The following is a 22,899-nucleotide window of genomic DNA, read 5'->3' on the forward strand; positions in this document are numbered from 1 at the left end:
ATCCTACTGTTCACAAGCTTCTCATCATCAGGGATGTTATCTTCGAAGAAGATAAAGTAAAGGGAGACAAAGGCACACCGAATTCAGAAACTATTATATTTCAGGTGGAAAAAAAAAAAGACGGACGAAGGTCAAGTTTCTTGTGAAGCAGTACCAGAGCACGAAGAACAAGAACGAGTTGAGTCTGAAGTTTCTAATGTGAGGCAGTCAACTCGAGACAGAAGACCACCAGGTTGGCTTTCAGATTATGTCACTGAAAGTAACATTGCATATTGTCTATTATCAGATAATGGTGAGCCATTGAGTTTCTACGAAGCTACTCAAAGCTCGGATGTATCCTTGTGGATGATAGCAATGCAAGAAGAATTGGAAGCATTAGACAGGAATCAAACTTGATATCTTGTTACACTACCACGAGGAAGGAAAACCATTGGAAACAGATGAGTCTATAAGATCAAGCGTGATGGCAATAATCAAGTGGAGCGGTATCGTGCTAGATTGGTTGTAAAAGGGTATGCTCAGAAAGAAGGCATGGACTTCAATGAGATATTTTCTCCTGTGGTTCGGCTTACAACAGTCAGAGTGGTGTTGGCATTGTGTGCGGTGTTTGATCTACATCTAGAACAGCTAGATGTGAAAACGGCGTTTCTTTATGGAGATCTTGAAGAAGAAATCTATATGCTCCAGCCAGAAGGTTTTGCGGAAAAAGGCAAAGAGAACTTGGTTTGCATGTTGAACAAATCTCTGTACGGTCTCAAGCAGGCGCCGAGGTGTTGGTACAAGAGATTTGATTCCTATATCATGAGCCTTGGATACAACAGACTGAGTGCAGACCCTTGTACGTATTTCAAGAGGTCTGGTGATTATTATATTATTTTGTTGTTGTATGTGGACGAGATGTTGGTAGCAGGCCCCAACAAAGATCATGTCCAAGGATTGAAGTCACAGTTGGCTAGGGAATTTGATATGAAAGATTTGGGATCAGCAAACAAGATTCTAGGGATGCAAGTTTACCGAGATAGAAGTAACAGAAAGATTTGGCTTTCCCAGAAAAATTATTTGAATAAAGTCTTGCAACGCTTCAACATGAAAGATAGTAAGCCAATATCGTCCCCTCTTCCTGTTAACTTCAAGTTATCCTCAGATATGTGCCCTAGCAGTGAAGCAGAGAGGATGGAGATGTCTCGAGTATCATATGCATCAGCAGTGGGAAGTTTGATGTTCGCTATGATCTGTACAAGACCGGACATTGCTCAAGCAGTGGGAGCAGTTAATCGGTATATGGCGAATCCTGGACGAGAGCATTTGAGCACTTTAAGAGGATCCTTAGATACATTAAGGGTACCTCGAATGCTGCATTATGTTATGGAGGATCGGATTTTACACTTAGGGGCTATGTCGATTCAGATTATGCAGGTGATCCTGATAAGAGGAAATCTACTACTGGTTATGTGTTTAGACTTGCAGGAGGAGCAGTAAGCTGGGTTTCAAAACTGCAGACAGTTGTGGCGTTATCTACAACGGAGGCAGAATATATGGCAGCTATTCAAGCTTGCAAGGAGGCAATATGGAGTAAAAGGTTATTGGAGGAGATCCGACACAAACAAGATAATGTTCTTTTGTTTTGTGACAGTCAGAGTGCCTTGCACATCGCAAGGAATCCAGCCTTTCATTCCAGGACGAAACACATTGGAGTATAATTTCACTTTGTGCGGGAAGTAGTAGAAGAAGGAAGCGTGGATATGCAGAAGATCCATACAAAGGACAACATAGCTGATTTTATGACCAAGCCATTGAACATTGACAAATTTGAGTGGTGTAGATCCTCAAGTGATCTAGCAGAAACGTAAGCAACAGGAAATGGCAAGATTGAAAGGATGTGTGGAGATGTGTTTGGTTCTCCATCAAATCTCCAAGTGGGAGAAATGTCAGCCACCAACCACATTTATTGCATGTCGGGCCAAAACGTTTATAAAATGTGGGTTGGCGGAAATTTCGTGGATTTCAGATAGAAAAGAAAACGCGTTTTTATACGCGTTTTCACATGGACAAGGGGCTCTATAAATAGAGCTCCCCCTTTATTCTGAAATCATCCATTCTTCGAGTTTTCTCTCATCTTATAATATTCTATAATATTTGTGAGGTGTTTGTTCTGCTGTATTAAGGGAGTGTGTGTTCTCTTTGGAAACACAGTGAGTGAGTTGTACACTACAAAATATTATAGTGGAAATTCTTTTCATCTTGCCCGTGGTTTTTACCCTAATAATTTTTAGGGATTTTCCACGTAAATCTCGGTGTCCAGTTTATTCTTTATTTTCGGATTTTATTATCTCAAATTTCCACACGTGGGACCAACAGTCGTGACATACCCGATACCTCATATTGTGTGTCAACAATGAAGCAAACTACCAATAGATTGATTGCAATTGAAATTTTTCTTAAACATATTAAGGACCCAAAATAATGAATAATTATATTTTTTTCCCTAAATTGGAAAAGATGGTTTTGATATGGTTGTTTAAAGAATGAAGTTCCTTAGAGTTAAATTTGAAAAGTATTATTTGAATCCTCTGTAGCTGAACTAAGGATAAGATGAGATTAGAGTACTTTTCTCTTTCGGTGACTTAACAATAACACATATATTTTAATTAAACAAATTAAATATTTTGTAGAATTATGAAGAAAGATAATTAATTATTTCCTAAAAAAAATACCATTACATAAAAAATTAAAGTATAACTCTTTCGTAATATATTAAATACAAAGGAATAGTGAATATGGCTCCATTTACTAGTGTTTTTATTTTATTGGCCAAGTCAAACAATTGTGCGTGGATGTTTTCGTCCCACTCGCTTAACTTTTTCTATCACTTCAACTTCTTAATTTAACACCAATTCTTAATTCTCATTGACGGACTCAACAAGAAAATTTAAATCAATCTCTCACTATAGCTATTGGATGCACTCACATTGGTTGGATCCAACATTAAGAAATGCATATATAGATTCGGAGAATTCTCTCTCCTTAAGTTAGATTTTGAGGTTGAGTTAGATCCAAGTTTAAATTTTAATATAGTATCAGAGCCTAGGTTCCAGTGTTATGTGTTGAACTGTCCATTGTTGGACTTCATTGTCTTGTATATTTCACGCTCCAAATGTTCATTCTTCGCTTGAGGGTAGTGTTTTAATTTTCCTACATCGGTTGGAAAAATCCTTGGGAGTTCTATATATAAAACTTGGACAATCTCCGCCTTTTAATTAGTTTTTGGGATTGAGTTAGGTTCGAGTCTCAATCTTAGCATGATATCAGAGTCAGGTTCCAATTCTGTCCTAGGTTCTACCGTTATGTATTGGACTGCATGGATTTAGGCCACCAATTCTGCTCATAGTTGGGCCACGTGTAAACTTCACTCTCTATATGTTCATTCCTGAGCGTTAGGGGTGTGTGTTAGTTATTCAACATCGGTTGGATAAAATCTTTAGGAGTTGCATATATAGACTTGAACAATCATCTCCCTTGATCTAGCTTTTGGAGTTGAGTTAGGTCCAGAACTCAATCTTAACATGGTTTTACAGACATGTTCCGATCCTTGTAGAGGTTCTACTATTGTGTATTGAACTGTCAATAGCTGGATCACCCGTTCTACGCATAGTTAGGTCACTTATAAACTTCACAGTTCAAATATTCATTCATGGACATGAGTGGTGTATGTTAGTAGTCTCACATCGATTGGATAAAATCTTTAGGAGTTGCGTACATAGACTTGGACAATAATAATAATTGTCACTGTTGGGTAAAACGTGGTGCTTGAATTATTATATGATTTAAAATATTTGAGTTGTACTGTTACTACCAGCTATAAACTTTGGTAAAACGTCAAGTGCTCGGTCCTACAATTAGTATCAGAGACAGAGTCACATATTCGATTTCAATTGATAGCAAGAAGTGTAACTATTGGGAAGTAGATTATTGGGTGTAATAATTTGTCCTTGATGAATAGAATAATATAAGAAACGTGATACTTGAGCTGTTGTACAATTTAAAATTTTTAAATTGCACTGTTATTTCCAGTTATAACTTTTGGTAAAACGACAAGCGCTCAAATCTACAATATTATATACTCACAATTATTAAACAAATTTCAAAGTGTACCCTTACATATCTTTAAAAGAGATTACATGTTTGCTATAATACATTTTTTAAAATTCTTATTAATCACATGTATCTTTTTATTTAAAAAAAATCTTGTGAGACTGTCTCACGTGTCAATTTTTTGAGATAAATATCTGATTCGATCCAATTCATTAAAAAATATATATAAATTTTTATACCAAAAGTATTACTCTCCATGATATTTATGGATCGACTCAATCGATCTCACGAATAATAATCCTCGGTATCATTTAATAAGATATCTACACATTTCTATTACTCCTTCAAAACTTTACCAAAACTTATAGACGATAGTACAAATGCATGCCACTCTAATATTTTAAACCGTATAACAACTCAAACTACAGTCGATCACTCTCATATCAAGGAAAATTATCGCACCACAAAAGTTCTAACTTTAAAAAATCACAAATTTTCTTCAATACTTTTTTTAAAAAATTATTGTTAATTACATATAAAATATTATACCACCACTAAAACCTTACTGAACTTATTAAGTTGTCAACAATTAGAAGCTACTACCAAAATAGTAATAATGTGTGTTAAAGGAGCCAATTAACATACTTAATTCAATAAATTTATTATATTTTATCTACCAATAGTACATTAGGCCTTTTTTCCAACAAAAAAGCAAGGGGAAGTTGGTGAAAAATCCTCAATCAAAATATTTATTTGGGTTCACTCCCTACCCACAAAATTATGGTACTATGTCATACAAAATGTGGTACACTTCATGTGGAAATGTGGTATACTTCATGTGGAAATGTGGTACTAAAAAAGTACTCAGAGACTGAACACAAAAAAAATCGACGGCTAAAGACTGAAGGCCAATTTCCCGAAAAAGCAACGTGGCCCGAGTGTGCGAACGACTTGCTTAAGAGGGTTAGTTATGAAATAGCTGACCAGCCGACCCCTAATTAATTTTTTCTCTTAACTATTATTTATTTTTCATTTACAAGTGATGCTGACCTAAAATTTCCAAAACCCACTTTGCATTTATTATGAATCTTAATGGCTTTAGGAAGAAATTTGCCACTAATTTTGTTTTAGTACTACTCAATTTTTGTAATTTTTTTTACATATTTGCTACAAGACTATGTATCTCGTCAGACGATTTCACGGATTTTTTTTTGTGAGACGGGATAACCATACCTATGTTTACAATTAAAACTAATAATTTTAGCATGAAAATACTTTTTTCATGGGTGACCCAAATAGGATACATGTCTCACAAAATTGACATGTAAGACTGTCTCATGAGAGTTTTTATGTTGTTATAATATGTTATAATGTTTATCAAATAAAAAATTTGGGGATATTATCCAAATCGAAATTATAGACATAGAATCATAAAATGCATCACCAAACATTTGATGATTTAGTATGAAATTCATGTGATCGAGTGTGAAATCACTTATGATGGATTAAAAGATTTGATAATGTGAGTGTAAGTATGAGAATCATTTGTTAGAGTTTATGACTCGAATTCTTTTGAATTTGACCAGAAAAGTCTGAATTTAAAAAAAAAAATTATATATCATTCATAGTTTATTTGAAAATTTTAACTTATCAAATCCGCTTGAAATATACATGAAACGGCGCCCCGGAATAACATTTTTGAAACAATCCTAGATGAAACTATTGCTACCAACTTTTTCCAGGTAGCAAAAATGAATAGGTGGTAGAGTTGCAAGCAAGCAAGCAAGCAAGCAATCGGTACGATAATTATATATTTGTTTGAGAAATCTTTTTTCTAACTTGAGAAGTTGCCAGCTTTAAGACAAACATGATTTCTAGTGCTACAAGTAGAAGGAACTTTTCTTGGGTTCTAAGTTTGTCAGGCATACAAATGGGCTGGAATATAGTTGGAATATAAATAATTAATATTAGGTATCTTATGAGACGGTCTCACAGATCTATTTCCGTGAGACGGATCAACCCGATCCATATTTAAGGTGAAAAATAATATTTTTAGCATAAAAAATAATATTTTTTCATGAATTAGATCGAATTGACGATTCGTCTCTTAAAATCGACTCATAATACCGTCTCAAACGAGTTTTTTTTATATACAAATACACATGGCTCGAATTTTGATAATATAAAGAATTATTGGACTTTCGAGTTTCAAATATGGGTGTTAAATGTTATTGGGCTGGATAGATAGACCACAGAAATTGAGATTGATTGGACTGGACCTTTAAATGATTGGGCTTTAGATCGACAAGTTCGGTCCGCTAAACGTAAAACAAAGCCTCCGGTCCACCCTCAAAACGTCACACCCCTGCGACGCCGAGGGAAGAATATTACCCAGCCCAGCCCAGCCCAGCCCATCCTTGCCCATCGCCTTAGACGACTGTCTCCGGATTCCTACCTCTGGCTCTGACCGCTCAAAACCCGAAAACAGTCTGTATATAGACAGTAACCAAGAAATTTGAAGATATTTCTTTGTTTTTGGTTTTTTTCGTCGAACCACCACCTTGCGAAGTCTTTGAGGAGCCTTCATAGGTCAATTTCGGATGATCATCAACCCTCGAGGTATTTTGTTTTGCCCTTATTTATTTTCAGGATTGCTTTCCAGTTTGGACAAATTTTGGATGTTTTGTCTTCAAAAAATTTTAGATGCCTTTACGACCAATTAGTGACCTAGAAATACATATGAGGCTTTCAGGGTGATAACATGTTACGTTTACTAGCCGGAAAAGGAATGGCCCAAATGAGGGCTATATGGCTGCTGCAGATTGCATCCGAGAAACAGCAGTTCTGTTTCAGGCGGTTAAAGGGCCAAAAACATGTTCGGTGTTGCAAATTTTGGTTTTCATGTGTAGTATGAACACCTGAAAGCCTGGCCAAGATTCGAAACCAAATTTATAGTTTTTCCAATTAAAAAGTTATGTTTTTACCCCAGAAATCCCTGACTTTGAGCTGGCCAAAAATACCTGCTTTATAATTTTGCAGCCTCTAAAATTATGTTCTTGAATTTCAAATTATTGTTTTAGGTTTCCTAAGGTTAAATTAATTTTTTCGAAGTTTTAGAGTTGTAATTAGTGTTCTTCACATGCGACTTCAATAATTTTCAAAACTCATTTATTATGGATTTTTTTGTTAGTTTAGCCGTTTAGGTGATTTTTGGATAGGTTAAGTGATAATTATTATTTAATTGTAAATTGAATAGGAAAAGGTAGTTAAGTTAGAAATTCGGTAAATAGTTTCCTTACCTGATTGATTTGTAGAAGAAAGTGAGAGATTGGATGGGGTGTAATTCACCTTTTGTTTTATGAAAAACAATAACATATTTCTAATTTGTACGACCTGCATCATTATCCAGGATGATTCAGTTTGTGATTCTGAGGAAATGCTCGTCAAAGTTGATACCCTTAATGTTTCTTAGCCATCCGATGCCATGCGAATCATTTTGATAAGATGCCTTCATGTTTGACTTCTGCATCAACTGAAGTTCAAGAGCCTAATCAACACAGTCCTCTTCCTCTTTATGCCAACCTAGCCAAGAGTGCTGAAGACTGCCCTTTGCTACGTCAGGAGGACATGAAAGATAACAAACAACAAGATGGGAATCATGCAGGGAATGTGGATGAATACGAGGATGAGGACGAGGATGCGGATTTTAATCCTTTCCTTAAAGAAACTCATTCTGTAGAAGCCTCTTCAAGCTTGAGTTCTGAACTTGAAGGCCTGGATACTGATGCTGCTGACAGTGGGAAAAAAACTTCTGCTACCTTTTTGAGTACTTCTGTGGATAAGCACCTAGACACCGTGCATGACATTCTTCCTGTTGAAGCTGTGGAGCACGGTGAAGAGATTGTGAGTAAAGCTACAGTTTCTTCCGGAGTAGCATGTGGGAAAAGGTTTGACATAGCTCTTGAGGCAATTACTCGAGAAGAATGTGAATTGATTACCCAATCTGAGAATGGATCTGTACGTTACAAGGAAAATGGAGTGGACAGCCTGAAAAATGTTGCCAAAGATGTAGATTTTGATAAACTCACCATGGATGTGGACTCTGAGGATGCCATCTGCATGCGAACTAGGGCTCGGTATTCACTTGCTAGTTTCGCGCTTGATGAACTTGAGACATTCCTTCAGGAAACAGATGATGACGATGATCTCCAAAATGTCGATGATGAGGAAGAGTATAGAAAATTTCTTGCAGCTGTTCTACAAGGAAGAGATGATTCCCAGAATTTACAGGGGAATACTAATGTGGATGATGAGGATGAAGATAATGATGCTGACTTTGAGCTTGAGCTTGAAGAGGCATTGGAAACTGACCCTGATGAAATCGAAGAAAGGCGCAAAAGTAGGCGAAATAGACGCCAAAGAGCATCCCTTGAACACAGCAATAAATTATCTGGGCAATTGAGTAGACCCTTACGACCCCTCCTACCTTTTGCACCTATGGGATCTTTTCCAGCCTTTGATGGGAAACATCTTATGAGTAACATTTCTCCGCAACCCTATATACCTCCAGTGAATAATTGCTTCACCAATGTATTCACTCCACATCAGATAGGGCAGTTGCATTGTCTGATTCATGAGCATTTACAACTTCTTATTCAGGTTTTCTCCCTCTGTGTTCTTGAGCCTGCTAAAGGCCATATTGCTCTTGAACTCAAGGAATTGATTTTAGATTTGCGTAGAAAATGTGATCAAGTATTGGCATGGAGGTTACATCCATATCCCAGATTTTGCTTCCTTCCTCCATATATTCATCCATCTGTGCCAGATGAGTTACATGAGATTTTACCCCCTCAATGCAGCAATGAGAATGTGGAGTCTGAAGGTAACACAGGACGGCATTCTGATATCACTTTACCCTCTGATGGGAGATGTAAACATCTATCCAATGATCTGACAAACTCTTTCAGAACTGAGGAACACACATCCTGGGTGCCTTATATTTGTGGTCCCGTGCTGACTGTTATAGATGTAGCTCCTTTGAGATTGGTTGGAGACTACATTGATGATGTTTATTCTGGTTTGTACTATGTTTTGTTTTTCCAACCATTATTTACTTCACGTTTTTTTATTGCATTTGCTTATTGAGTTATAAAATATTTGACAGCTGTACGTGCATATGAACGATATCAAATTGATCTTGGTTTTGAGAGTCGCTTTGAAAAGGAACCATTGTTTCCTCGTTCTAATTCTCCCGTTTCCACTGAAACTGATGGTCAAGGAGACATTAGATCCAACCCCCTAAATTCTAGTGGCACACATTCTTCATCATCCAGCAAGAAAATGCCTAAAAAGACAATGGCTGCAACTCTAGTTGAAAAGGCAAAAAAGCAATCAGTTGCTCTTGCTCCCAAGGAGATTGCCAAATTAGCTCAAAGATTTTTTCCATTGTTCAATCCTGCTCTTTATCCTCACAAGCCACCTCCCGCGTCCATTGCTAACCGGGTGCTTTTTACTGATGCAGAGGATGAGTGAGTTGTTTGCTTTCTTTTACTGACATTTCATAACATTAACTGGATTCTATAGAATGACATTTTTATATGAAGGATTGTGATTGTCGCCATATCTTAAATTTTATTTGATGGAAGATGAGCTTCAAAATGTGTCTTGCTAGGTTCTTATTCCACTTGTATGTAGGAGTAAATGAGGCTAAGATGTTTATGCGAAAATAATAATTTGATGCTTGTTATCAAGAATAGACATCTTCTTATCTAATTAGCATGAGTTTCTATCTCTTCCCCGCTTGTAGTGGCTTAATAAATCAAGGGAAGGCTGCGTTTTAAGTTCCTGACTGGATCTTCAACTTCCTGTGATGTTTTCATCATCAATCTGCATTTCCCCTATGTATCACTATGTAGGGTGCTTATTTTGACTTCTGATTGGCAGCTTTGTGTGTATCATGCTTGTAGCTCTGGGTTTCCATGCCATTTTTTCCTTTTTATCTTGTTATTAATTGAATAAAGGCATATGATTTCGATTAACGCAATTTCAAGATCTATTATGAATATTAGCGGTCAGACTTGAAGATTTTTCATACGACTGGACAAGCTCATTTCTGTCTTAAATATATTTTTACCACATAGTGGTCTCTCATAGTAAGTATAATTGGCAAGTGTCGTTCCAAGAACTACTACCGTTTCCTCTACAGTATTCGTCCTCCTAGTTAATGAGTTGTCTAGTTTGTAATAAATATATGTCATATAGTAGCATGGAATTCTTAAGATTGACATTGTTCTTAATAATTGCCCACACCTTACAATAAGTACGTAAAATTAAGTATTGTATTTGATTATCCCAGTATACAATTGTGCTCAAATTTCTTGTGACTAAAATACTTACAGAATTTTCAAGTACCCGAAGTACCAAAAAATTATAATATACTTGGTGGGAGTAGTACCTTGAAAATTTTAGAACTTTTATTATTCAAATATGTTGTTAAACTAAGATGCTGTCTGCGTTAAACTTCTCCTTAATCCATTTGAATATGCTTGAATAGGTACCTGATAGTGTTTGGTTAACATTCTAGTTTGACAGTTGCTTATGTTGTTCATCAACAATCCCTCTCCAATTCTAATTCATGCTTTATTTTTTTGACACTTCACAATTTTATTTAATTTCGACTTGTTTGCAGATTATTAGCCTTGGGATTGATGGAGTATAATACCAACTGGAAGGCTATACAGCAACGATTTCTTCCTTGCAAATCTAAGCATCAGGTGGCTCAATTTTTGTTCTTGTCCGATCATGGAATATGTTATATGAATATCGGCCCCTCTTGTCATTCATATTAAATTCATGTGAATTATAAATCTCAATATTGTTATCTCTGTTGTATTTGTGAAGTTGTTCGGCAGAAAAATTATTCTTAGTTAATATGATAAATATGCTGTGTAAAGCAGATATTTGTTCGGCAGAAGAATCGTGCATCATCAAAAGCTCCAGAAAATCCAATCAAGGTTTACCTTTTATTCCGATTACCGGAAAAGTTTTCTTTGAATAGTGCATCTTGAAAAAAATGAGTTGCTCATTCCTTCTTGTAGGCTGTTCGGAGGATTAAAAACTCCCCCTTGACTTCTGAGGAGATAGCATGTATTGAATTGGTATGAACTTCTATCGATTAACGTATGGTTTAAAATTTTGATATGGTAGCATTGATCTCAGTTTATGATTGGTAACTCAGGGATTGAAAAAGTTAAAACTCGACTGGATATCGATATGGAGATTTTTTGTTCCATATAGAGATCCTTCCTTACTTCCAAGACTCTGGCGCATTGCTTCTGGGACACAAAAGTCATATAAATCTGATGCAAATAAGAAAGCGAAACGCCGATTGTATGAACTAAGAAGAAAAGAAGCTAAACCTTTGGCTCCGACGCAGCATTCTTCATCCGAAAAAGAGGTGAGAGCATCTTTGAACTTGACCTCTGCTATAATAAGTCAGTGCTTCTAATGGAATGGCCGTCTTGTATTTGTTACTAAGGTCGGATGGCCAACATCCACTCATGGTTGGAGTTCCCAATTCCCCATGCGTAGTTTAGTGGCTGCAGATTGAGACTATATTTGATGCGTGGCCGTATTATATGAATTATTCGGAATAGTGAACTATTCCTTATTTAGTTTAGCTTCTGCTAAACTTTTATCGTAATTTATTCTTGATTGTCCAATAACCTGGAGAACTGCAAATAATTTTTCAACTTGCCATGTTTGGCAAATTAGCTTGGTACGGTTCGTATTTGTGTGGGTCATCTCTGTTTAAGACATTTTTGGTGTCTCTACTTGATAGACTTTGAAAACTTTAGGCGAATATTTGAATATATGCTGGAGAAATTCAATATTTTGTTGGTTTCAGTTGTTTTCTCCATAGGATAACTGCACTTTTGTTGCCGCACCTTGAGATATGTTGATGGCTGGTTATCAGAGGTTGATTGTTAATTGAGTTCTCAAGTTTCAGGGCAACAGCACTGATGTTGTCGAAGAAACTAATAGTGGAGATAATCGCATGGACACTGAAGACGAAGCTTATGTTCATGAGGCATTTTTGGAAGATCGGAGGCCAGATAATGATATTTCTTTGAACTATTCAAGTTACAAGCTCTCTCAGGATGGGGCTTCTCGAGCCAATCAGCAAAATGACAATTCTGGTTCTGCTTCTTTAAGGTACCCCAAGTCATAACAATTCTTACTTTAACTAGCTCGCCACAATATATACTTCTCATTGAACTAAATTACTCTAATTTTGGCTTTCCTCAAGGTCATCCAAGCCTCAAGTAATTTTGCGGCCCTATCGAGGTCGTAGATCAAATATTGCGCGCTTAGTGAAATTAGCTCCTGATTTGCCTCCGGTAAATCTTCCGCCATCTGTTCGGGTAATGCCACAATCAGCTTTTCAAAACTCTCAGGCAGCAGTTTCCGCAAAGTTCTCAGGAAATTATTCTAAATGTGATGGTAAGGTGGCAAATGGAGTTCCAGAGGTTGGTATCCTCAAAAAATCAGGAGTAGATTATTCAGTGAAATCTGGACAGATTATGAAAAATTTTATGAAACTTACTGCTTCTAATCAGCAATCAAAACATTCTGACAAATGTGTAGCAGGTGAGAGAGGTGATTCAGATCTTCAAATGCATCCACTGTTATTCCAGCGACCTCAGGATGGTCGTTTGCCTTACTATCCCCTGAACTGCAATACCAGCCCCTCCAGTTCTTTCACTTTCTTTCCAGGAAATCAAACACAACTAGATCTCAATCTTTTTCATAATCCACGCCATATACGAGATGCTGTTAATTTTCTTAGCAAGTCATCCATGCCTCCCAAAAAAAATTCATCATCAAGTAGTGTCGACTTTCATCCGCTTTTGCAAAATACTGATTCTGACTCCATAACCGCACTTCCTGCTAGCAATCAACTAGATAACGTGGTATCAAGTCGATCATGTGCTTTAATTCCAAATCCTTCATGTAAGCCATTTTTAGACGAAAGTTTAAGTACGTCAGGTACAAAAATCTCTAGCCCCAGGGGAATGGGTAATGGACTAGATTTGGATATTCACTTAAATTTCACTACGACAAATCAGGAAATGGTTGAAAGCAGAAATATGACTCAACATGTTTCGGACAGATCAGTGCGTGCTCCAGCATCTAGAACTATAGTATCCAAGGCTGCAGAAGATAGAAGCAAAGTGAACTGTTCTACTCCCGAAGGAATCAGTGATAAGCTTCACTCAAGTGACCATTTGCTGGTTACATCCAGGAACAAAGGAAGTAGGAAAGTAGGTGATAGCAGACATGATGGATCCCTTCATGAAATCATAATGGAACAGGAAGAGCTGAGTGACTCTGAGGAAGAATTTGGGGAAAATGTAGAGTTTGAGTGTGAGGAGATGGCTGACTCAGATGGTGAAAATACGTCTGACTCTGAACCATTTGTCAATACATCAAATGAGGTAAGATTATTGTTGCTGTTCACCTCCTGTTGTACATGTTTTTTATGGTTAACTCTTTTTGTGATTAATGATTTAGTCCCTCAAATCTTATCTCCTAGATTAACTGTAAAAAATCAAGGCGCTTAATTAAACATCCCGTGTTGCTTGATCTTCTTGCTTTTGTTATTGGAACGTAGGCCTGATGCTTGGTTTATTATATTTGGGTATCCAATTTCATCAGGATGGATTTTTTTCTTCATACTGATTGCGTTGCTTTGGCTTAAGCTCGAGTGAATTATCACTTTTTGTGGTTACCTTAATTCTGTTAGTTTAGACTTAGTGTTCTAAAAAGTCCGCTTAAGCGGCCTTTGAACTCATTTAAGCTTTAACACCAAAGCTTGATTAAGCGATCGGAATATAAATATGACATACTAATTGATAATGAGCTTATTTTTATTATATTATTTTGTAAATTTATTGGAAATTATTAATTTAATACTTTCATGTTCTTTATAACTTGAAAATTTATTCATATAATCTTAAATTTATGGTAATTCTATCATTTTATTTATTGTTTGGCTTAAAATAATTAAAATTATATTAAACAGTAAAAATGCTGCTTTTTTACGCTTACTAATCTCATTTAAGCTTGAAAATCTTGAAGTTTGATATACACGCTTCACGCTTTTAGAACCTGATGTACAGTGTCTTTTATCTAATGATGTGTCTGATTAGCCCTTTCGGAAAATTGTTCCTACAAGTGTTGTGGTCATCATTAATTTCTTTCAACTGCTGTGAATTGCTTTCAGGAAATGCAGGCAGATGGAATGGTTGCAACTATTAATGATGGCCATGTAATCAATAATGAAGGTGACTGTGTAGTTGATGCATGTACGACTGATAATGTGGAACCAAGTGTTTTTGCTTTTAACCTGAATTCGTGCCCTCCAGTTTCGCCGCATTCAAACCATGTCAATTTTGGGCCATTTGGTGAAATACAAGATCCTTTATATTTTAAAAGACCTGAGGCACTCGTGAAATTGCAGGCCAGTTATGTTCGGAAGCACGCAATGAATGCACGACAGCATACCACTCCAGGTTGTGGAGACCCTTTGCCTAGACAACCAAGAAAACGCTCTCGTAGAATGACTTCTGATTTAGGCATTACTGCCTCTCGGCCAGGGCCAGGGCCAGTAGACATTGACGTGAATGTAGAAAAATCAGAAAATGCTGATAAAGATGAATTATGACACCTTATCCAGGAACTAATATTGAATTTATTGTCATGATTCAGAAATGGTTTAGAAGTCATTAATTCAATAGATTGCTTTTTCTCTTTGCGTATCTTGCAATTGGTGCGGTCCTTTTTATGAAGAAGGGGGCAAAAATTATGCATATTTGATGGGTTGTTTTGAGATACAATTAGGAAAAAATGTTTCTCCCATAACATATATCATCGGATGTATTGATTGTGTGTAGACCCTTCACAAAATTCACATGGAATTCATTAATCCTATGGTGCATATTGTTCTGGAAGAGATCTCCTGTTTATAGGCTTGTTACCTGACTGGATTGGACTGGATATAGAATTTATATTAAACTGGTTTCAGGTAAAAAATAATGGAAACGGATCATTTCGACACCATGCCAGATTGGACCTGTTCTGTCTTTACCATACTAGGTATGTAACACAATTGAAAACCGATTACAATCTAACTGATTGATGACCGGATAAAATACCTGATTGGACTGGGTTGGAAACCGGATTGGAGACAAAACTGGGAACAGGTGGATTATCCTGAAACTCATCCACTATGATTTAATTATGAATCAAACCAATCTTTTGGCATCGAGGATAGTGGAAAGGAGGTTTAGGATATTGATCCCATGGATTTTAAGAAGACTCGATTCACCTGCAGAGACAGGCAATGGCGGAGGAGGAGGAGGAGCAATGGAGGAGACATCAACACTAACATCAACGGTGCTAACAGTGGAGCATCTAATCGAGGCTCAGCAGGAGGAGGGAGAGGACAGAGGCAGATGAGGACATTGAGGAGGACCTTGATTGAAGTACGTTTGTGATATGGCTTTTTTTTTTTTTAAAAAAAAAACTTTTGTGTTGATGTACTGTTCTTATCAGGTTCTATTTAGCTATGCGTCATTGCTTGAATGCTTTAAGACAAATGTGGATATTTTTTGTTCTTTCAATTTTTGTAATGCCCGCGATTTTTATTCTGTTAATCTGAGATTATTGATTATGTAGTGACGAGATTATAGACAGACCACTCCGAGACCAGAATTGGAAAATGCATGAGTTGGCATATGTGGGATACAGTAGGTATCGCGCACATGCGCGGCAGAAAGGCGCGCATATGCGCGAGGTGGTGGATTTCAGAAGTGCCAGGACAGCGCATATGCGCGAGCAGAAGAAATCTGATTCGACGAGACAGTAGGTCTCGCGCATATGCGTCGATGATGGTCGCGCATATGCGCGAGACGTGCTGAACTAAGAATGAGCCACGCGTCCTTGCCATGCAAATATAATATGTAAATCATTCCTTAGTCATTGAGAGTCCAAGGAATAGAACCGAGAGAATTCCAGGAAAATTTCAAGTTTTTCATTTGAGCAATTTGAACTTTGTGCAAGATCCGGTCGTTAGAATTTCAATCCGAGTTTGGTACTGCGTTTCTATCGACAAGAGCTTCAACAGGACGTAAGTTTTCTTACGTTTTGATATAGTTTGAAAATATGAGATTGAAGGAATCATAATATGAGTGATATTATCTGTTCATGAGATTGTAGTAATTGTATAATCGAAATCAGATTGAAGAACAGACACCATATGAAATTGTTATCATTTTCGGATTGAATTTGATTGAGATTATACCGATTTGAGAATATCATATTGGGTTTGTTATCGATTATGAGTTGTGATTTGTATTTGTTGATATTGTATTGCTGGGTATATCGAGATTGTGTTGTTATGCCGTCGAAACAGAATTAGATTTAGTTTTGATTATATCCAGTATTGGTTGGGTTGTATTTTGATATTGTACTTCTCGAATATGTCATTCCAGAGTGGGTATTGAAGACTTCGAAGAACGAGCAGAACCAGATTGATATTGATTTCATTGACCACAGATTGATCTACGAAAAGAAATGTATAAATCAATGTTAAACCGGAAAGATACGACTCGAGTTAGATTCGACTTGAGTTTTCCCAAAACCACATTCTTTATTTTACTGCATTGATGTTTGCAATTCATGAGATTGATATGCTTAGTCTATTGATTTATAGCAGAGCATGTATTGAGTCATAGACAGATGTGCCTAGTCTTTGGCAGAGTCGCCAAGACACTGGACTTTTGGTGTATCGATGTGCTTAGGAGTAGATCGACTCTTATTGCAGAAATTCGATATAGAATGCCAAAGTCTGGGAATAAGAACGTACCACCATCTAGCTGGGAGAGTAGGTGGGAGAAGGTGGCGTTCTTATTCGACCGCGATCACTAGATTAGAGAAGAGTCGAGTCAGAGATTATGAGTCCAGAGTTTGATTTATAGTATTCTATTGATTGATGTCTTTCAGATTATGATACATGTTAGTGATAACTGTTATATGCTTTTATATCTGTTATATGTTTGCATGTACACGTTGTTTATACTGGGAATATATTTCTCACCGTAGTTATCCGGCTGTTGTTGTGTTTGTATGTGTGCATGACAACACGTGAGACAGGATCAGGGTCGAGAAGAGGACGAGAGATTGAGATTAGCGTGGAGATTCGGACCCAGAAGTAGAGTTTGTTTCATTACCTGATATGTAGTGAATGACAGTAGTTTGTTATGAAGTACTTTTGTACAAGACTTGTACTTTTGATCTAGACATGGATCTCGTAAATGAAATAAGTTTTATTTCATATGTTGCGCACTCATGTATTTTACAAAAAAAAAATTCTATGACCCAGTTTACTTAATTGTTACATTTGATCCTAATAATTATTAAGAAAATGAATTAGCGTCTGGGTCCCCACAATTTTGTTGGAATAGAGATGCTGACGCTGTGGCAGCCTATTATCCCAGTGACGGGGCCGTTGGTTGCTTAGGACTTACGCTCACTCTTGGGTTTCCGGTACATTGGGTTTATGCGAGTTAAAAATTCATATATAACAGGATTTTTCCTATCAACAAAGCAGTGACTGAAACAAGAAAATGATCTAGGTAAACTAAAGTTAGAAAACAAAAGATATCGTTATGGGTGATACTGCAAATTTTACATTTTAGATCGCGAGACTTATCTGGTGGTTTAAAGAAACAATTGGAGCAGGTTTCCCTGAGCAAATCTCATTTTTGTGGCTGAAAATGTTTGATGATGGGATAATTTTGTCAAATATGCCAGTATTGTATGCCTAGGCTAGTCACACCGAATGGTAAAGAGAAATTGGATGGTGCTTTACCTGGTTGCTCAATCGAAGTCTGGAGGATGCTATTGTCCTTTTCTTCTCGGTTGCCACCAGGGTCTATTTTTGTGTTGGTGATCTGATTTTGGCAAGAACTATTGGGTGTTGGCAGCAGGGCAAGTCCGTGTCAAGTGGCACATTGCGAAGGATGTATCTCAATGTCTGGTGAAGCATATTACTCTTGCGAAGTGATAGAAGGGATGCACAAGCGGCTAAACTGGAGCAGGGGCTTCAAATCTTTCATTTGTACGTTTAGGAGGATCGCCTGGAGAATTCAGGACAAGAAATTCAACCAACAGTTTCAGAAGCAGGTCCAGTTATGAAAAGGAAAACCAACTGAAGGAAAATCAAGGTAACCACACTGGGCCTGTATTTAAACATGCAGGATCACTGTATTCAACCTTTCGTGTATTTATTTAGTCGAACGCATACATAAAAAAAATTAAAATCATTATGTTCTCACTGTTATAACCCAAGGTCACTTCTTAATATTCCTGATTCATTTCGTTTGCGCTCTGCTCCCCCTCTGTAACGTCTATTTTCATCGATAGATTTTGCTACATCATTTGTAAGAGTCCTGCTTACTTGCCGATATCTCATAAGTGTGATTGTGTTACGGCCCATAATCCCAGGAGTACCAACGAAGCCCAGCCCAAGGATATGGTTTACCGGCATTTCATGCACGGGAAATTCAATAACAAAAAGAAATGATCAGGCTGCTTGATTTGGATAGAATTTTTATTTGTTTATCAGTTTGTTTGTCTCTCAGATAAACTGTTATCCAACGAGGATAATGTAGGAAGATAGGATAGTTATCTTAGTTGGTTTTTGAAATTATGGTGATAGGAAGTAATCGTTGTAGTTAAGCAATTCTAATGGAATAAAACAGCATCTCATTTTATCTGCAAACTTGTGTGAGATCCCGAAGTTTTCTCATTTGAGCTCCTATTCATTTACGAATATTCACATTAGGTAGACAAGGGAGAGAATCTAATAAATCAAGGAATCAACGGAATTGAATGATCAACCACTTTAGCGTCCCGTAACTCGATCCTTCACGCGGGCACATAACATATTGTTCTTCTTCATTGTTGATTCTCAAATAGCATTCTTGTTGAATTATGTTTGTTAGGCTGTTGACTACTTTGAGACAAAGTAGGTTAGTTGGAAGTATCTTCAACAGCCTAACATAATCATCGATAGCAATTAGCTACAGTTTAATCTTTACCAGATACATTGTTTTTGACAGAATGGGTGGAGTAGTATTTTTCGATCGAATATCAGATTTGTTTTTTAGGGACCCTTTGTTTGGGAGCTTTCACCTTAAACAGATTTAACCCAGGCTCAGAATTAGCCTTTGAAGTGCTTGCTGTTTGTCTGAAATGTGAATGAACTCTGCAAAACCATCCTTAGAACACTACTAATCAATACTAGTGAAACCATTCCCAGTTAGGCTGTAATTGTGTTCAGTGTTTTTACTGTCAGGTGCAATGCAAGCATGCTTGACGACTGAGCAGAGAACGTTGTTTGTCACTGCATGATTGCTTTAAGTGATCGTTCAAGTTTCAGACATGTCAATAATCTAAGCACAAATTCTGTCTTTCTTGGGACAGCTAGAAGATGTTTTTCTCCCCAACCCTTTTTCACCTTTTGGTTCGAGTGAGGGCCAAACAAATCATTTCAAATTAATCGGTTTTAAAACTGATCTAAATCACGATCGACTAAAACTCAATTCAAATCAGCATTCTAGCTTTAGAAGGCTTAGTTTATTGCGATGTGTTATTTGATCAAATAAAATTCTGGGATAAATTATAACGAAAAAATTATTATATACAATATTTAAAATATAAAAGGGGATCTTTTGTTTTTGTTGTTGGTGTTGTTTTTCAGTTTTATTTTTTTAGAAAGCGACTTGAGGAAATATCCATGAATGGAATTTCCAAAAATAGAGGGCCATCTTTTAGTAACCCACGTATCATATGCAACAACCATCCAGAGACATTAATGTAGGCAACATCAGTCTAAAAGTTGTCAGTGTAATGACATTTACCATGACGTGATAGTCATATATTGATATTTCACAAAAATTTTAAAAAAAATTTAATAATCATCCAAAAATAATTTAATTTTTTGAAAAAAATAAAATCTTCAATAAAAAAGTATCTCAAATTTATAATTGCACAAGTAAACCACTTCTTTCCTCCCTTAACAAATATATCTCTACGCAAAATGATAATGTTTATGTATGTCCAAGTATTTATGATGCAAGTGACCCGTACATAAATGCGTCTGATCAGACTAAACCACAGTACTGAGCTGACAAAGATGTCCACTAATAGATACATGAGATATCTGGTCATGCTTTATTGGGTGGAATGGTCCTTGATCATGTTTTATCGCTTCCAAATCCCTCAAAAGTTTTGGTTAATAAATATTTTCCACTATTTTTTACACCATGAGAGAGGTCTTTTTTTTAAAAATAAAAATAAAAAATAAAACTCAATACAATTTGTTGGTATAACATTGGATATATGCACTTAATTGATAATATAATAAATATATTTATTATCAATGATTTATATTTCATTTAACATCAATTTTCCGACAATTTTTCCGGTCATATTTAAAATTGAAATCATTCATATATATTTTTTTAAATAAAATAAAATATAATTCTTTAATAAAAATTGTAGATTTTTATAGTGAGATAGTCAGGACTCGGGCAGAGTAGCAAGAAGAAGTTTATGGATAGCGAACTGGAAGATACTGGAGAATGAACAGATTCCCTTGGATGACGAGCCGGATTGCATTAATTGTTATTGCAAAAAATCTGATTAATTAATAAAAATATTTTTTCACAAAAAATTATATTTTTTAGATTTTAATATTAAAAAAAAACTAAGAACGTATGGACCAAAAGAAATGAAATACCGTCTGATTTGAAAAACTTATAAATGAAACATAAATTAAAACGAAATAAAAATAATAAATATGAAATAAATTAATATTTACTCCACTGTCTTAATTAAACACCTCACTTTGTTTTTCACACACTAAAATTTTTATTAGAAAAGAAATTATACAGAAAAATTTGCTAATCCACACATATTTAATGATATTGAAAAAATAAATTATATTAACCGATAATGAAAATTGAACACAATTATACACATTAAATAGGGGTTCGTAAAAGGACTTATTAAATGCGAGAAGTTGACAATATATTTGAGGAGTAGGTCTCTTGTGAGATGGTTTTACGAATCTTTATCTGTGAGACGGGTTAACCCTACCGATATTCACAATAAAAAGTAATACTCTTAGCATAAAAAAATAATATTTTTTATGGATAACCCAAATAAGATATCTGTCTTACAAAATACGACCAGTATTTTAACGTTTTTATTTTTTTTATATTTATGAATATTGATAAATTTGACTTAATTTTTTTTAAATTTTTTTTAACGTTATTTGGACAGCTAAAAGCACTTGATTCACTTAATAATAAAATAAAAAAAGAAAATAATTTTTTTATAGTTGAATTTGACCTTAAATTTATTGAGTTGGTTTGACACTTGTTCGAAGTTTGTTATGCTTCGATTCCCACTTCATTATCAAAATTTAATCTATAAAGCTAAAATCATGGCTCGAGGCTTCGAATTCATTAGTTTATTTAATTATAATTTACTTATACTAATCGAAATTTGTGAATTATCAATAAAATAATTTAAAACATAATTTAATTACCCGATAAAATAAAAGTAAATTCGAGTCTATCTTATACATGTCCCACCACATCTTTTTTAAATAAAAAAATAGCGAACTTTTATTGCTTAAAAAATGTAGGAAATGTGAAGATATTTTTATTATTTTATTTCTCCCAACATCACATGGAATTTGGCGAGGGTGGGCTATAATATTATGAAGCTTGGGTGCGCCCAAACCTTTAACACTTGTTTGGTCACATTTAAATTTGGACACATTTTTAATATTTCCCTTTTGTCTTAATCAATGGAATAAGAAAATGACCAACAATGGGATGATTTCTAGTTTGTGGATAAGAATAACCCAATACACACCTCACTCTATAAATTTCTTTAACAAACTAATTCAATTTTTTTTCCCCCAACATGACCACATGACAGCTTTGAGTAATGGGTCGTTGCTTTAAAAAAAAAATTTGGAGAAAATTCAAAATTTTAGTATAAAATTGATATATTATTGTTAGTTGTCCCAGATCGGTTGGATAAAATACCTGATAGTTGCATATATGGACTTGAACAATCTTCTTATTGACAAAGAACTTCTGAAGTTATACGATTCCAGAAGATGAGCTAGCTTTTGGAGTTGAGTTAAGTTCTAGTTCTAATCTTAACAATTATATATATAAAAATGAAGAGTTTTTTTTATGTTGTATCGGATATGTTACACACAATGTCACGATGCGTTCCGATAACAGTAAATCTCATGAACCCATTAGTTCAGGAGCCCCAATGACCGTCTCCTAAATTCTATACACTAGCGACTGAGACACACGTATTGTGTGTAACATAATATTAGATATTTGAAATATTGTTTAATCAATTTATAGAGTGAGTATTGAACATTTGTAATTTGGCATGAATATTATAATTAGTGTGTTCGTACATATAGTTGTGTATGACAAATAATCTATTTTTCTATTAAACTTAATTTCAGTTAAAAAAATGTAATAATATTATGATAGAAAAAAGAAAGATTTTTCGGTGTTGAAGAGGAAGGTAAAAATGGAAGAAATTTTGGTGCCCTTTTCAAACAGTTTTTCTAACCCTCACAACTATTATAATATAAAATATATCTATTATTTATTTTTAGAATTTAAGAGAATATTGTTC

The 22,899-nt window shown here is 35.5% G+C and overlaps 1 protein-coding gene across 3 annotated transcripts; it reads left to right on the forward strand.

The window, feature by feature from the left end:
* Positions 1 to 6,469: 6,469 nt before the first annotated feature.
* Positions 6,470 to 17,799, forward strand: LOC140964458 (uncharacterized). Of its 3 annotated transcripts, none has more exons than XM_073424268.1 (11): positions 6,470 to 6,711; positions 7,502 to 9,169; positions 9,257 to 9,620; positions 10,781 to 10,865; positions 11,049 to 11,105; positions 11,190 to 11,249; positions 11,330 to 11,548; positions 12,095 to 12,306; positions 12,401 to 13,589; positions 14,378 to 15,638; positions 17,619 to 17,799. In XM_073424268.1, the coding sequence occupies exons 2-10, from the start codon at positions 7,597 to 7,599 to the stop codon at positions 14,816 to 14,818; spliced, it is 4,200 nt and encodes a 1,399-aa protein (XP_073280369.1). In that variant the 5' UTR covers positions 6,470 to 6,711; positions 7,502 to 7,596; the 3' UTR covers positions 14,819 to 15,638; positions 17,619 to 17,799. The 3 variants fall into 3 exon arrangements, with proteins under 3 accessions (XP_073280369.1, XP_073280372.1, XP_073280371.1); XM_073424271.1 differs by having other exon boundaries at positions 12,101 to 12,306; XM_073424270.1 differs by lacking the exon at positions 6,470 to 6,711 and having other exon boundaries at positions 6,979 to 9,169.
* The last annotated feature ends 5,100 nt before the right edge of the window (positions 17,800 to 22,899 follow it).

This window comes from Primulina huaijiensis, chromosome 18 (genome assembly GCF_012295235.1).
Source record: "Primulina huaijiensis isolate GDHJ02 chromosome 18, ASM1229523v2, whole genome shotgun sequence".
Lineage (NCBI taxonomy): Eukaryota > Viridiplantae > Streptophyta > Magnoliopsida > Lamiales > Gesneriaceae > Primulina > Primulina huaijiensis.